At 36.5% G+C, this 16,560-nt stretch overlaps 1 protein-coding gene across 2 annotated transcripts in view; it reads left to right on the forward strand.

The window, feature by feature from the left end:
• GLG1 (golgi glycoprotein 1) overlaps positions 1-16,560 on the forward strand; it is a 157,172-nt gene that overhangs the window by 96,446 nt on the left and 44,166 nt on the right. For both annotated transcript variants that reach the window (XM_063109104.1, XM_063109105.1), the window contains exons 3-7: positions 3,988-4,074; positions 7,926-8,141; positions 13,728-13,931; positions 14,940-15,011; positions 15,955-16,138. In XM_063109104.1, the coding sequence (XP_062965174.1) occupies positions 3,988-4,074; positions 7,926-8,141; positions 13,728-13,931; positions 14,940-15,011; positions 15,955-16,138 (763 nt within the window). The remainder of the gene's footprint in view (positions 1-3,987; positions 4,075-7,925; positions 8,142-13,727; positions 13,932-14,939; positions 15,012-15,954; positions 16,139-16,560) is intronic.

Raw genomic sequence — 16,560 nt, forward strand, 5'->3', positions numbered from 1 at the left:
ACCCCAGCTGGTAAATTTCATATGGACTATGAAGAACTATAAATGAATTATACATACCCAATAGGGATACCATACTTGGGGTTTCCCTGAATGTGGCAAAGCATTTCGTTTGCAGGGCCCCTAGAAACTATGGTCAGAGGGTTGTTACAAAAGATATTGGCTTCCATGGGGCATGAAGCTTCTAAACCAAGGCACCTCCGTCCCCTATTCATTGTAAGTCTTGTCTTACATCTGAGCTGCCATCTGGGGAGAAGATACCTTCAGATGGCTACGTACACTGCTGTCAGGACTCCCACTGAAGAGGGTTACTGCCTTGATGGCAATTTGTGATTCCTGTCTTTTTTCTAGCCCAGACTGTTCTGCAGAACTCCAGACTCCAGCTGCTGATTCCACATTTCTACTTTGTCTAATAGTCATTTCCAGAACCGAACTCTTGATTTTTGATCCCTAAACCTTTTCTTTCTATAGTCTTCCCCATCTCAGTTAGTGGTTCCTCTATTCTAGTTGCTCAAATCAAAAACTTTGATTCCTCTCCTCTCTTATATAGTTGACCTCCCCCCTTTATTGAGTTTCAGTTACCCATGGTCAACTGCGGTCTGAAAATAATAAATGGAAAATTCCAGAAATAAACAATTCATGAATTTTAAAGTGCACACCATTTTGAGTAGCATGATGAAATCTCGCACCGTCCTGCTTTGTCCCACTCAGGACGTAAATCATCCCTTTGTCAAGCATATCCATTCCACATATGCTGCTCCCCCATTAGTCACTTAATAGTTGTCTGGGTTATCAGATAGATTGTTGTGTAATCACAGTGCTTGTGTTCAAGTAAACCTTATTTTACTTAGTTATGGCCCCACAACAGAAGAGTAGTGATGCTGATGTATTGTTATAATTGTTCTATTTTATTATTAGTTATTGTTAATCTCTTACTGTATCTAATTACAAATTACACTTTTGCCATAGGTATGTATGAGGGTACTTCAAAAAGTTCATGGAAAAATGAAATTAAAAGATAGTACAGGGCTGGCCAGTTAGCTCAGTTGGTTAGAGCATGATGTTGTAATACCAAGGTCAAGGGTTGGGATCCCCATACTGGCCAGCTGCCAAAACAAAAACAAAAACAAACACAAGGTAATACAAATTTTGTCCATGGACTTTTTTGGGGGGGTGGGGGCAGTATCTGGCTGGTACTCAAGGACCTTTTTGAAGACCACTCGTATTTATAGGAAAAAAACATAGTATATATAGGGTTCGGCACTATCCACAGGCATCCACTAGGGGTCTTGGAATGTACGTATACCCTGCAGATAACGGGGACTACTGAACTTCACATTCAGTCCATTAACAACTTTGCTGGCTGCTCCTCTTGACATATATCCTGAATCTGACCGTTTTCACTTCTTTCTCCTTTGTCCAAGCCATTATCAGTTCTCTCCTAGACTTCCCTAATAGCTTCTTAAGGGGGTCTCCCTCCTTTAATTTTTTCCCTTCTGTAGTCTGTAATCCATGCTACAGCCTGAACAATCCCTCTAATTTATAGGTCAATCAGATCATATTACTATGCCCTAAAACCCCTAAAGCATTTTTCTCACTGATTAAACTCCCAAGCCCCCTTAACTGTGACCTACAAAACATAGAAAGTACCCGCTTTCTGATCTCTTCCTTTTTTTTTTTTTCTTTCTCTCTGACCTCTTCTACTACTTTTGCCTCTTGCTAACTTTACTTAGGCCACAGTGACCTCCTTGCTGTGACTCACATACTCAAACAGTGTACCTGGCTGAGGACTTTTGCATTTGCTATTCTTTCTGCATGGAACATTCACTTTTTGTGGATATTCATTTTCCTTGTCCCCCTCCCCTATGCAGAGTAGCACCTCACCCCCATCACTGTCAATTCCTTTTACCCCAGCTTATTGCCTGATGTATTTATTTGATTATTTGCATATTATTTTTCTCTCCATTATAAAATGTGAACTTGAGGGCAAGGAGTTTGCTTTTTTGTTCACTGCTGCCTTGATCAGTGCCTAGCATATAGTAGGCAATCAGAAAAAAGAAATGTGTGAAAACTTTCAAGAACTGAAGGATATGAGTTTCTAGATTGAAAGAACCTATCAAATACTCAGTGCCATGGATGGAAAGATAATCCACAGAAGGGCAATTTCAGAATCCTGGGAATAAACAAAAAATCCAAGGCTTTCAGAGAGGAAAAAAATGAGGCCATAATCAAAGAACTGGGAATTTGAATAACAATATATTTCTCATCAGCATTGTTGGAAGCTACTGGACCAGCGCCTTTAAAAGTCTGAGGAGAAATGATATCCAAAGTAATGTAAAATAAAGACATTTCAGGCATGCAGTTTTTCAAAACATTTACGAACCATGCATGTTTTCTCATAAAACTCCTGGAGGATGTGCTTAAACAAAATCAGGGAATACACCAAGACAGAGAAGGATAAAGAATACAATGATTAATGAATCATCATAAGGGAAAACAGGGGACATGGGCTGGGGACAAGGTTTTTTCCTCTGGAGAAATCAGTTACAATCACATGAATTTGCTTCCAAAACATCCCAGTTTGCTGTATGAGTGAGTGCAAGGATTGGCAAGACTTGAGATTCACCCAGCTTCCCTGATAATAAGTCACTTGGTTGCTACTCTTAGGGAAATCAATTAGCATCTGTTGAGTGTACAGTTGCCCCTTGATGTCCATGGGGGATTGGTTCCAGGATCCCCTGCAGATACCAAACTCCAAGGATGCTGAAGTCCCGGATATAAGATGGTGTAGTATTTACATATAACCTACACACATTCTCCAGTATTCATTAAATCATCTCAAGATTACTTACGTTACCTAATACAATGTAAATGCTATGTAAATAGTTGTTATACTGCATATTTTTTTTTTTTTTTTTTAAAGATGACCGGTAAGGGGATCTTAACCCTTGACTTGGTGTTGTCAGCACCACGCTCAGCCAGTGAGCGAACCGGCCATCTGTATATGGGATCCGAACCCGGGGCCTTGGTGTTATCAGCACCGCACTCTCCCGAGTGAGCCACGGGCCGGCCCTGCATTTTTTTTTTTTTTAAAGGTGACCGGTAAGGGGATCTTAACCCTTGACTTGGTGTTGTCAGCACCACGCTCTCTGAAGTGAGCTAACCGGCCATCCCTATATAGGGATCCGAACCTGTGGCCTTGGTGTTATCAGCACCACACACTCCCAAGTGAGCCACGGGCTGGCCCTATACTGTATTTTTAATTTGTATTATTTTTATTGTATTGTTGTTGTTATTTTTAAAATATTTTCAATTTGAGGTTGGTTGAATTCGCAGATAGGAACCCGCTAATACAGAGGAACAACTGTAATATTCAGTCCTTACCTGTGAATAATAATTATTTTGTGTGTTCTCTAGTTTAAGGCATACTAAATCTGTTGTGTAAAATGGATCTTATGGTAGATGTGTCAAGTCAAGTGTTTTAAAGGAGTGGTGGTGACAGATATGCACAGAAACTAGACTCTCTGCAACTCTCCTTCATGAAACTGATCTATGAAAGCAATGTCAATTGTGAAATCTGAAACTAAACCTACCAGTCTGCATTAGATGTTTTGGTTTAAGTAGAAGTTAGGTTATCCAACTTATTTATATTATCTCTGAAAACCTTATCAGGGATTTTAATTTTTTTCTTGACTTTTTAATGATTTTTAATTCATAGCTTTTAAAAGTCATCTTTTAGTAAAAAAAAAAAAAAAAAAAAAGTATGTCTAAATGGTAGTGCTTTTATTTTGTCTGCATATTTTTTACTTTTATCTGTGAATGTGATGGCATTTTATCTTACTTTCCGTTTGCTACCTGACATGTGAATATGCTTTATCTGACTCTGTATAATTGGCTCTTGTCATTTAAAGTATCCAATGATGATAAATTTCATACTTTTCTAAGTGGAGTTTTTTTTTCTTTGTTTTGTTTTTTTCCATTTGTACCTAGTTATTGTGGAATTATAAGCTGAACCTAACTACAGATCCCAAATTTGAATCTGTGGCCAGAGAGGTTTGCAAATCTACCATATCAGAGGTAAGTTGTGGAAGAATTTTGTGAATATTCAATTACTTGGAAGAGAAAGTTATATCTGTTGACCAGAACAGTCATTAAAAAATGAATGACTCAATTACTTTTCTTGGAATTTACATTTATCTTGGTTGAGGTATAGAAAAGGGGATATAATTAGACTTCCTTTTGTTAACGTACACCTATACTTATAATAGGATGCTATTGAATGAGACAGTTGGACATCAGGTTCTGTTGGTCCCCAAACAGTGAGTCCAGTTGCTGAGGTCATCAGTGCTCTCTTGCACATTGTACAACCTGCTGTGTCTGATGCATATCAGAATGGTTTCACCATGAGGCCTATAAATATTCTGATGTGTTTTGGCTATGCAGTTGGATCAATTGAACCACAGAGGCATATACTTCAAATAATAGGAGTTAGTGTTAAAAAGGTGAATGATGTGATTATGTATATTGTAGTAATTTGATATTGGATATAAAGACAAAAACAGTGAAAATGTATATAGCACTGTACAGATGATAGTGGGAGAAATTTTTGAATTATTTATCTTGGCTGAGTGCAAACAACAGATAATATCAGTGAAAATTGTGGTATTTAGATTTTTTTTTTCATTTTTAGAGTTTTTTATTTTTTATTATTTTTTATTTTTTATTTATTTATTTATTTTTTATTTATTTATTTATTTTTTTGTCTTTTTTTTTTCGCGACCGGCACTCAGCCAGTGAGTGCACCGGTCAGTCCTATATAGGATCCGAACCCGCAGCGGGAGCGTCGCTGCGCTGCCAGCGCAGCACTCTACCAAGTGCGCCATGGGCTCGGCCCATTTTTAGAGTTTTTTAAAATCAGTAATAGAAACTCCAGAAAACCAGATATTTCTGCATACAGAAGTGTGAGAATCACAGAGATTCTGTGCTCTCCTGAAGTTGCTATTTTCCACCCCAAAGTTAATAGTCACAGATCTTGCAATATAGTAATCTGTTCTCCAGGTGTCCCTATTGATGACTTAAGTCAGGGCCACTTTCTCCACAGCTCTTAAGGAAGACCTCATCCCACCCAGATAAACAGTCACCTGTGTTCCTCACTTATGTTGTCATGATGGGGTCTTGTAGAACTTGCTTTCTTAAACCTTTTGATACTGGAGCAGATATGTTTTATTCTTTTAGAATAGTGACCTTCATATCTACCTTGGGGCTTCAGAATAAAATGGCATGTCTTTGAAAAATTGATCTTCACCTCCTACCTTTAATATTCTACATCTCAAATTACCTTAGTTAGCTATATGACTTAACCTGTAACTTTAAAATATCAAGGGCAGAGGTGTTTGCTTAATAACAAAAAGAAATAGTAACAAAGAAATGATTCCTAGGCTTGAACTTTAAATGTTTGTGTATTCCCACAATATTATGGAACTATCCAAGTATAAGTAGGTTTTTTTAAAAGACACATTGGGATATATATACAGGACACATGTTTGTTTCGCCTCATTTTGATTCAGTGTTAAATACATACCAATTTGATTGCCATGTTGAAATTTAGTTCAGAGTATACACATATTCACCAAAATAATTTCACTCTTTGCATGAGGCTGACTTCCTTATAATGTATATGTAAAGACAGTCCTCTGTGACCTTTGGGGTCTTGTGGTTTTGTGAAAAATTTGAGTAACGAGAACACTTCTCTCTCTCTATGGGGAGTCAGGAAAATTAAGTATCAGGAAGAACATAGTTACCAGCAAAACATTTTATTCTACATCTCTCTTCTATCTTCCTTCTTAATTTTGGAATCCTATTTCCAGGGAGAAAAACAGCATCACAAAAATACCTACAAACTGCAAACCAAATGTATTTACTTTCCACATTTGAGCTATTTAACTGCCTGCTTTCCTCCTGTCTCCTGTCAAAAAATAGAGTGACTGCAGCATTGTTCTAATGGTACCTTATGAATCTGCTTCCCAGGCACTTCAGAGTTACTCCCACTCATAAATATGTTGATGATTTAATGCTTTTTGCTGTTAATCTTAGAAGTTTAATAAGATAGAAGGAAAAGGTGCTTCAACAGGATTGTTGAAGAAAAACATAAACTTCTTATTTAAACATTACACTCTTATTTAAATTAGAGGTGAACTGAAATACAGTGTTTTGGTAAAATCTCAAGTGACTGAAGCTAAATATACATATACTTTCTTATTGGGACCCTGAGTAAAAATGTGCTCTTGGTTTTTCTTCAGATTTTTTAACTGTTGATTGCCCAATATTAGGGCCTGTCTGACTGCTTCCCTACTTTGTTTTAAAACCAAGGTGTCTGCCACTAGTCCTGTTTTTTATACAGGTTTTTTTTCCCTATGGTTGAATTACAAATGCTGGGATTTTCAAGCAGCTATTCCTCTTTTCACTTTTCAAACTTAACTCTTTTGCTGAAAAAAAACCTTTTCCTGGAAATACACTCATGACCCTCTTTTTAGGCATCACAAAAAAGTGCTCAAGGTTAAGCTGAAAGAATTGCATTCATCTTGACTGTTGAAAATCTCTGCGCCCTCTGAATCCAGTGTGAGACTATGTACTTAAATTCCCAAGTTTGCTTCTTTAAAAGTAAGCACGATTTTCTCTCTTGAACTGAGTTTTTTACTTGGTCTAGATTTAATACTGGTGTTGGACATGAAGCAACTAGCTCAGTTACCTATAGGATAATTAGTATGTGGTATGTCCTTCACCCACTGTCTTTTGAAAAAGGAGATTGTATTTGTTCTGCCTTATGTACATACTTATGATAGATGGTGTGGTAGGGGAGAATGGTCTTTATTGGTTTTAAACGAATAAAACTCCTTTCTCATTTATATTCGAAATAAACATTTATATCTAGCTCTTTCTCTTGTCAGAACTGCCACTTCTGTTTGTTTTTAATTTCCCCAAATGCATTAGGCTTTTTCCAAACAAGCTTCTCTGCTTTGTAATTCAAGTTTATAACCCTATAAATAGATTTTACTTTTTCGTGCCTGAATTTCAGCATTTTGGGGCTAGTTTGCTTTTTTAGCATTTGTGGTTTGGGATGAACTTTGCAAGAACACTAACCATGTTGAATCTGTCTGCTTGATCCACTGGATCATATATCTAAACCACCCAAAATAGCTTTGCAGTGGCCTTCCACTTCCCAAGCTTCTTGCCAGACTGGACTGAACATCGTTTTAAATATGTTTCTGTTCCAGACCAAAGCAATTAAGCTTGGATTCTTCTGATTTCAAAAACACATGTACAAATCTGTAGTTAATTCAGAACACATTAATGTCATGTTAAGAAGTGATATTATGCTTTCCCTCCCCTCGGCCATTAGGTTTATCTAATGATAATACTTGCTGTGTATCTTGGCTTGGGATGTACAGCTAGACATCAGTTCTGTACCTGTTTTCCAGACCTACTCCCTAGATTCATCTCCTCACTATCCACTGCATTCTTTGAGTGGTTGAAAAGGACTTCTGAATAGGACCATGCTAAAGCTGTAGATGCAAAAAGCTTTTTTTACTCCATTTAGAAATGAGTTCTACCTAAGCATTTGAATATGTTTCCGAGATTAGACAAGATCAGTCGCGTTCAGCCTGGAATGGTCGTAGACAGAAATGAGTTCTACCTAAGTATTTGAATATGTATGTATTTTCTTGCAAAACACATTAATCAGCATTTCTTAGAAGGCACAACAATCTCTATTTCTTTAAAATGAATGTATTTCTAAATGTTTTCCTTTTTCCCTCCCAAGTAAAGAGATGGGAAATCAACAGGAAAATATCTGACATTTTCTCTTTCATAAAGGTTGTTTGATATGAGCATAGAATACTTGTGTAAAACAGTCGCTTTCTTTTGAGCAGATTAAAGAATGTGCTGATGAGCCAGTTGGAAAAGGTTACATGGTTTCTTGCTTGGTGGATCACCGAGGCAACATCACTGAGTATCAGTGTCACCAGTACATTACCAAGATGACTGCCATCATTTTCAGTGATTACCGTTTAATCTGTGGCTTCATGGATGACTGCAAAAATGACATCAACATCCTGAAATGCGGCAGCATTCGGCTTGGAGAAAAGGTATCTACTACATTGGCTTCACCAAAGGGTCTTAAAAATTTGGTGAATGGTTAGCTCACTTGGTTAGAGCATGGTGCTGATAGCACCAAGGTCAAGGGTTCAGATCTCCTTACTGGCCAGCCGCCAAAAAAAAAAAGATTTTTTTTTTTAGTGAATGGAAAGCTTTGTATAATTGGCATGGGAAAAAGTTAGGGCTAAAGATTACTTTAAAGCTGAAATTAAATAAACTTGCTCAGACAGCTGTAAGATCTAAGGGTAGTTGACCTGTGAATGCATTGCATATGTTTGTAACAAAACGTTTCATTATCTATGGGGAGGCAGAGGAATTAATATCTGCTAATTGTTGTGTTATCATCAAAATATCAGACCAGTTGCTGGTTACCTATAATGTGTCTCTGGGGAAAGAGAAAACTGAATTCTCTAATTTTTCTCTGCATATACCTCACCGTTACCATAAAAAAATTACTTAGCAAGCACAGTGGTTGCTCTCTATCTGTAAAATGAGATATTTAAATATTAGAAAATTTAGAAATATGTAAAGGTACTGTTAGCTTGTCAGAGAAAGATGCTCTAAAAATGTGATGTATTATCTTGATCTCAGACGAACTGATTTTAGTAAAAACAGGAAAAAAAATAACTACCTATAGCTAGTGTCTTCTTTCTTAATTATATCTAATCCTGTTTGGGGGCTTATTAGTCTGGTGAACAGAAGGTCACAATGGAAGTTTGGCCATGTTTATTCTGAATTTGTTTGCTCAGGAGGGATTAAAGAAATTCCTGAAAACTAATGAGTGGATGACAGTGGGAGAGGTAGCTGTCTGCAAAATCTGCTGTTTAGGAAATATGATGGAAAATAAAACTCATTTGTCTCTTTGCCCTCCAGTTGTTCTTGGTTTGCAGGCATCTGTCATTGACAAAAGGAGCATGGTGTTAAGATCCTGGAACTGAGTGCACCAGTTCAAATGAAGGGTTTCTTGTTGGTTATTGTCTGGCTGTCACCAAAGCCCTGTTGTCTTTTCCTTTATACCAAATCAGGGCCCTGTTCTTTTTTATAGGAGTTGGTCTTGAAAGCTCTGTGAGCTTGGAATAAAACTTTCAGACAACTAAAGAAAGACCAATTCTAATAAAGGTGGCAACTTTTTCCTTCCCAGCAGACTCTAGAAATGTCACAAAAGTACTTAAGTCATGCTGATGAGTCAGGAATCTCCTCTGGCTTTATTTAGGTTGTTGAAAATTATATACAGTTTCAAACCTCACTCCTTTAAAAATCTCCACATAGTGTTCCAAACATACTTTTCAGGAGTCAGCAGTGACGCTTTTTCACATTTCTCATTGGTGGTCCACATGTAAAATAGACCATTATTACAGTTTCCTCTTTTAATAGTTCTTGCCTACTGACCACCAAGCTAATAGCTGATTAGCTTCTCCCTAGCTCTCTAAATTGTCAGCATAAAACCTGCTTTCAAATGCATGAGTTACTAAGTTTGCAGTCACTAAAATGATTGCAGAAAATAGAAATAGTACTGCAGGAGCCTAAAGACATGATAGGATTGTTTATTCAACTTTGATAAAATAACAAAAAATGTTTCTGTGGATCAAAGATAAAAATGACAAAAATGATATGTATACCACTTGGATGAAATTTCTGTTTATACCAGATCACCCTGCTGGCATCAAAGGCTTTCTTGTATTTTGTGGACAGTGAGATGGACTCATGTCTGAAAAAGCATGTTCCTTCTTATGTAATTTGCTGTAGTGTTATAGCCAAGTTTAGAAATGGGAGAGCATGTCCTCCGCTCTTCTTTTGCCTCTTCTAACTATAGTTTGCTTCTCTGAAGCCAGTTATTTAGATATTAAAATTATTCTGAAAGTTAATGAATTAGCTTCAGACCACAGGAGAGAACAGGATCATCAATTTCAAAATTTCTGCCACTGAAGCCTGAAAACTCTTCTATGACTGGCTTTGAACTGACCTCCTCCAGCAGTCAGAGGAGAGGAGTCATGGTTAATCTGTTAGTACCCCACCTCTGTATGAACATATGAAGGTCATAATTTTAAAACTGTAATGATTTTTCCCCAAATGTTAGTTAAATGTTATAACAATGAACATGTGTTAATAAAGCCTTTAGAATTTTCTAGATAAATGATGTCAAAATGAAAGGGCAGATTTCCACAAGTAAAAGTGGAGAAGATTTACATCATCTGAAGAAAAAGTAGAATGTGGCCTCCAATTCAGGAACTTAATTATAGACATGCGCCACAGTGTTACTACTTTTACACTTTTCTATCAGTATTTATATCATTTTATTATTCCCTGCTTTTAACAATTACTTTGAGTAATTCAGACTTTTTTTATGTAGTGAGGTAGATCACAGAAGAGACTAGAAACATTTGAAATAGAGAATGGTCTATAGCAGAGATGAAAATTGAGTTCTTGCCTACTCTTTTGAAATTAGTGTTATCCTCCGGTTTTTTTTTGTTTGTTTGTTTGTTTGGTTGGTTTTTTAAGGACAGGAATATAGGGAAGAAAAAATACTACCTATCAAACTTGTAAAAACTGATCAAGATACTGGCGGTAGTTTTCAGGCAGATGTTTTTCTCATCACAATAGTTAATAAAAATTTATTTTAAGTCCATTTACAGAGTCACTGTTATTTATATGTGAAGCCTGTGTATTAATAACTTTTTTTAACCTAAGTAATTTTATTTTCATTATTTTATGAAGATAATGTACAGGTGTATGGTTCACCTCACTTGCTTGCATTCATATTCAGTAATTAGCCATACAGTCTTCATTGTCAAATATTTGTTGACATTTCAATTATATGACTCAAATGCGTGAAACCAAAGACTTTGAGACTGTGGAACACCTGAAAAATCTTTATTTGAAAAAATTTTCTATCTGAAAGTTATGATGAATGAAAACAACTAGTAGAAGTGATGTTATGACCTAATACCAATGTGCGGTACTACAGTTGTTATAATGAAAATGAAATCTTAGATTCCTTATGGGATTCTCATACCATCATGATGTGCCTTAAATCTAACAAGAAGCCAGTGAAACCTTTAAGAAATATAATTGCCCTAAATATTTAATCTCCCGAGTGGCATATTTAAAACAATTATAAACCTGAAATATGCGGGGAACCACTTAGCAGACACATTACATGGAAGTCATTTCTTTACTTTGTGCCAGGATTAAAGGTTGAACTTGAATCAAGAGTCAACTATCACAGTATCATTTTTAACCTCTTTTCTGATGCTTTAGAACAGTGATTCTCGGTATGATCCATAATCTGTCAGATCTTACGATGAAAAAAATGTAAGTCCTTTTGATTCTTACAGGAGTACCTCAGAAAGTTGGTGGAAAAATAAAATTAAAAAATAATATTTTTGAAGTACGCTCGTATAGGCAGATGTGTGGCTCTATAGATTTTTTATACATTGTTATATATGATTAAAATCTAATTTTTTAAAAAAATTGGTAGAAAAAGGCTTATTGTTAGCAGTTGTATGAATAATAACAAGCTACTAAAATTTGGAATAGGACATTATTTTATAACATTTATAATAATCTCTTGTATACTGCAAATAATATGTGATGATATGTTTCTGTTCAAGTCTTTATCATCATAGATGTATTTCTCCTTTGGGAAGTAGAATTGGGTAGACCTTGCCTAAGTGGCCAAAGTCAGAAAAACTTGAGTGTCACTCATAAATTAGGAAGAAAGGGCCGACGCCGTGGCGCACTCGGGAGAGTGGGGCGCTGGGAGCGCAGCGACGCTCCCGCCACGGATTCAGATCCTATATAGGAATGGCCAGTGCACTCACTGGCTGAGTGCCGGTCATGAAAAAGGCAAAATAAATAAATAAATAAGGAAGAAAAAAATAAGCCTATTCTGGATTTCTGGGGCGTGTATACTTTTCTCTCTGTCCTTATCTTTTTGTCATTCCTCTCTTAGAGTTTTATTCATCTGTTGAGAATTGCTCTCTAAAAAAACCTTTCAGTTATCCCAGATTTCTAAGCATTGGGTAGACTCATACAGCTAGTGAAAAAAGTCAAGGTACAGATAGAGAATAGGAAGGCCCTACTAGAATCTGCTAGTGTAGTGTGCTTCTAAATCAGTTTTGGATCAGGAAATCTTCTGAAAATTTAATAAAAGCTATGAACCCTCCTCAGAAAAATATACAAAACCTACATACAAATTTTAGGCATTTCCTAGAACCAACCCTCACCATCCCCACCCTACCCAAATTAACCCCAGGTCTAAAAAAATAAATGATGGACTGTTAGCTAGGTGCCTTATGTTCTGCAACTCAGGTGAGCTGCTTAACTCCTCTAAGGCCTTTGTTTATTCTTTTGCACAGTAGATATCAAAGCCCTATCCTTTCTTCATAGGTGTATTAGGAGAAAATATGAAAGTTCTCATGGAACTGATAACACCAGGGTCAAGGGTTTGGATCCTGTACTGGCCAGCTGCCACCCCCCCCACCACCCCACCCCCCAAATTCATGGAAATACTTGGAAATTACTGTGCTATAGGACAAATCCTATTACAATAAAATAGAAAAGATATATACTTATGTACATTCTTTTGTTAAGTTGGAATTTTGCCAAAAGTAGATGTTTCCCTATGTGTTTTTAGGAATCTTTATTATATAAGGTGGTTTCATAGACATATTTTTTACTATAACAAGATTGTGTGTATGTATGTATATAAATAAGTGCTAGCACTGTATTTTTAGCTGCTTTGGTTTGCTATATTAATGGTTATACTTCTCAAGTTGTTGAAGCGTATCTTATGAATATAGAAGATTAGAACTCTTTAACAGAAAATATTTAGGGGAAGTTCCTTATATTTTGGATGAATGAATGCTTGTGGTTGCTATGGGGTTGATGAAATGTGCAATTGAAGATAATTGGATGCTCTTAGGAAAATTGACAAAAGCAGTTGTATAAACAGTGGTAATCTTGTTAAATTGTGTTAAGATAAATCGAAAACATCAGAGTGAGTATTACATTACAAATTGTACATATTGGAGTGTTTGTGGACAGTATAGAGAGTATAAAAGGGAGAAAGTGATTCTCTATAACATCTTTTTTCAGTGGATTTTGTGGTTTGTTGTTTTTTAACTTGACTGAAAGCACAATTATTTTGCTTAAATGCCTAGCTCTTAGCGATAAATGAATAGATTTCTGCAATGTTATTTCATTATTTACATTGTCTGTGATCAGAGCATTGGGCTGATGTCATTTCTTATGAATTTTCTGACATTTTAAACTTTAAAAATTCATGTTTCTATTTGTAGTGCTAACTAAACTATACTGAAATTTCCCAGGATCTCTGTTTCCATTTGTAGCATGCAAAATATTATATTCTAACCAAAGATTATTGAGGGCATTTTCTTTAACTTCCACAAAGTGGTTGTTTCCTATTGATTTCTCAGTAGAACATCATTAAGCTAACTATATGTCAGGGGTTTCTTTTTTTGTTACTTTTTTTTTTTTTTTTTTTAAACTAAATGATGTTTATTTGAAACCCATGTGGTACAAATTTTAAAATATTAGTATCCTTGCTATTTTAGGATGCACATTCACAAGGTGAGGTGGTATCGTGCTTGGAGAAAGGCCTGGTGAAGGAAGCAGAAGAAAGAGATCCCAAGATTCAAGTCTCTGAACTCTGCAAGAAAGCCATTCTCCGGGTGGCTGAGCTGTCCTCAGATGACTTTCATTTAGACCGGCATTTATATTTCGCTTGCCGAGATGATCGAGAGCGTTTTTGTGAAAATGTGAGTCAGCTCAGAAGATGTTTTTCTTTTCTTCCTTTTCTTTTAAAATATTTTTAATACTCTATTCCAAGACAAAATAAACCATCACAAACCCTCACATGTAGAAAAGCCAGTGAGATAGAAGATGGAATTGGTCCCAGGATTACAGAAAATGGTATTGGATGCTCAACATTGATGATTTAACATTCAGTTAGCAGTTGGCTTCTGACAATCTCCACACATTATTTTTTATACTTTATCTCACTTCTCAATTTCAGTTCTCAGAAGTCTGCTTTATCTGTAGGAATCTTATTTTACCAGGGAATGCTGTTCACACCTATTCAATGGCTAAATGCTAAGGTGAAGAAAACATTAGGCAGCTAATTTAAAACCAAGTCTTTGATTACTACCTGCTAACCCTATAGGACAACTTTATAGCACTTTAAATAGAATAGTCTTCATCCTGGGCCGAGCCTGTGGCGCACTCGGGAGGGTGCGGCGCTGGGAGCGCGGCGATGCTCCCAGCGGCCGCGGGTTCGGATCCTATATAGGAATGGCCGGTGCACTCACTGGCTGAGTGCCGGTCACGAAAAAGAAAAAAAAAAAAAAAAAAAATAGTCTTCATCCTTACAACAAAAGACCGAGAGTGACTTGTATACACTTCCACTCTGCCCGCTGTTTTGAATTAACAGCTTTAACTATCAGAGCCATTGATTACAAGAGTTTTATCGACTCTAGCATAAAGTTGTAAGAAAAAGACACCCTGACACTTCTCTTGGGTCCCTAATTAACAATATATTTAAGAACAAATGATAATAGCCAAACATCATGGGAAAACTTTTTTCATCTTTACTGCGCTCACTTTTCTTTTAGAAGGCTATTAAATTTTATAAATGGCTGAGCAATTTGTTTAAAGGTACTCAACATTATAATAACTTAATAGAAAGTTTTATATGAGATTGTGGATAATGCATAGCATGACTGCTTAGTTGATAGTGATAATAATAATATATGTGTTCCATCTTATAGACACAGGCTGGTGAAGGCAGAGTGTATAAGTGCCTCTTTAACCATAAATTTGAAGAATCCATGAGTGAAAAGGTAGGTATTACTTTGAAACAAACCAATATTTCATTCATTTCTTAAAAGCTTTCTCAAATTCTCTCAAACAATATTCTTATAATCTTATACCAAAATGTAAATGACTGATAAAGCTTAACCCTTTTCAGAGGTGAGATACTTGGGTTTAAGCAGAGAACTAAAGCATATTTGACTTAAACCCAGAAAATGAAGCTCTATTTGAGGTTATCTAGATAATGGGAGGCCAGTTGCGGTTCAATTTGGGGAGTAAAATTAGATAATTTTATATCAGAATCACACTGAGGCCAGTCCAACACACTCAGGCAGTTTAAGCTAACCAAACCAGTGTGTTCATAGGTAATTAGCTATTTAATTTTTCAGCAGCTGTCACATTAAGCATTCTCAATACTGTTAGTCCTCTGTCCCTTTATGAATGCAAGAATCTTTTGAGACTTTCAGAAGTAATTAATTTTGCTGTCTTGTAATTTACTTTCCTGTGCAGCTGAAATGTTTCTCATTTTGGTTTCCTTATATCATTAACTATTGAATAATTGGATTTAAAAAGTATAGAATAGAACATACAAAGTGTAATGTCAGTTGCTACTTTGATGCTGGTGAAATTTACATTAGGGATATGCTGACTAGGAAAAGGATGCTTTGTATCAAGTTAGTGTGTTGGGATCTACCAAATATTTATGTCTTTAGGATAGGTGCTATTATAGCAACAGTTAGCAATTAACTATAGAATTTCAGGGTTCCCCCACCCATTTATCCCTATCTCATGCCACACAGTTTAACACGCTTGTGCTAAATTTTAACCAAACTTAAAGATAGGCATTTTGGTAACGACCACAGTAGTTGGCATGCACTTGGCTATGAGTCTACATGCTTGTCTTAGAAGTGCATGTCAACAGCTTAGCCACATGAGTGGCCTTACAGCTCTCTTGCTGTGCTCTTTCCTCAGTGTCGGGAAGCACTAACGACCCGCCAAAAGCTGATTGCCCAGGATTATAAAGTCAGCTATTCATTGGCCAAATCCTGTAAGAGTGATTTGAAGAAATACCGGTGCAATGTGGAAAATCTTCCTCGGTCCCGGGAGGCCAGGCTCTCTTACCTTCTAATGTGCCTGGAGTCAGCTGTGCACAGAGGTGAGAGTTCACTTCTTTATCCTTTTCATTCCTTTTTTAGATTTATGCTCTAAAGTTCCTTCTACGTATAAATGTTAGTTTCCTCCTATGTTTGCTCTTTTGAGTGTTCTTAATGTTTAAAATGTGTATCATGTGGCATTTTTAGGCAAGTCAGGGTAGCATGATTTAGTGCATGAGCTTAGGATCAGAGAGTCTTAGCTTCAAATTATGGTTCTATCACTAAACTAACTGGCTGGGCCGGCCTGTGGCTCACTCGGGAGAGTGCAGTGCTGATAACACCAAGGCCACGGGTTCGGATCCCATATACGGATGGCCGGTTCGCTCACTGGCTGAGCGTGGTGCTGACAACACCAAGTTAAGGGTTAAGATCCCCTTACCGGTCATCTTTTTAAAAAATTAAAAAATAAAAAATAAAATAAATA

The sequence above is a fragment of the Cynocephalus volans genome, chromosome 10, assembly GCF_027409185.1.
Source record: "Cynocephalus volans isolate mCynVol1 chromosome 10, mCynVol1.pri, whole genome shotgun sequence".
Lineage (NCBI taxonomy): Eukaryota > Metazoa > Chordata > Mammalia > Dermoptera > Cynocephalidae > Cynocephalus > Cynocephalus volans.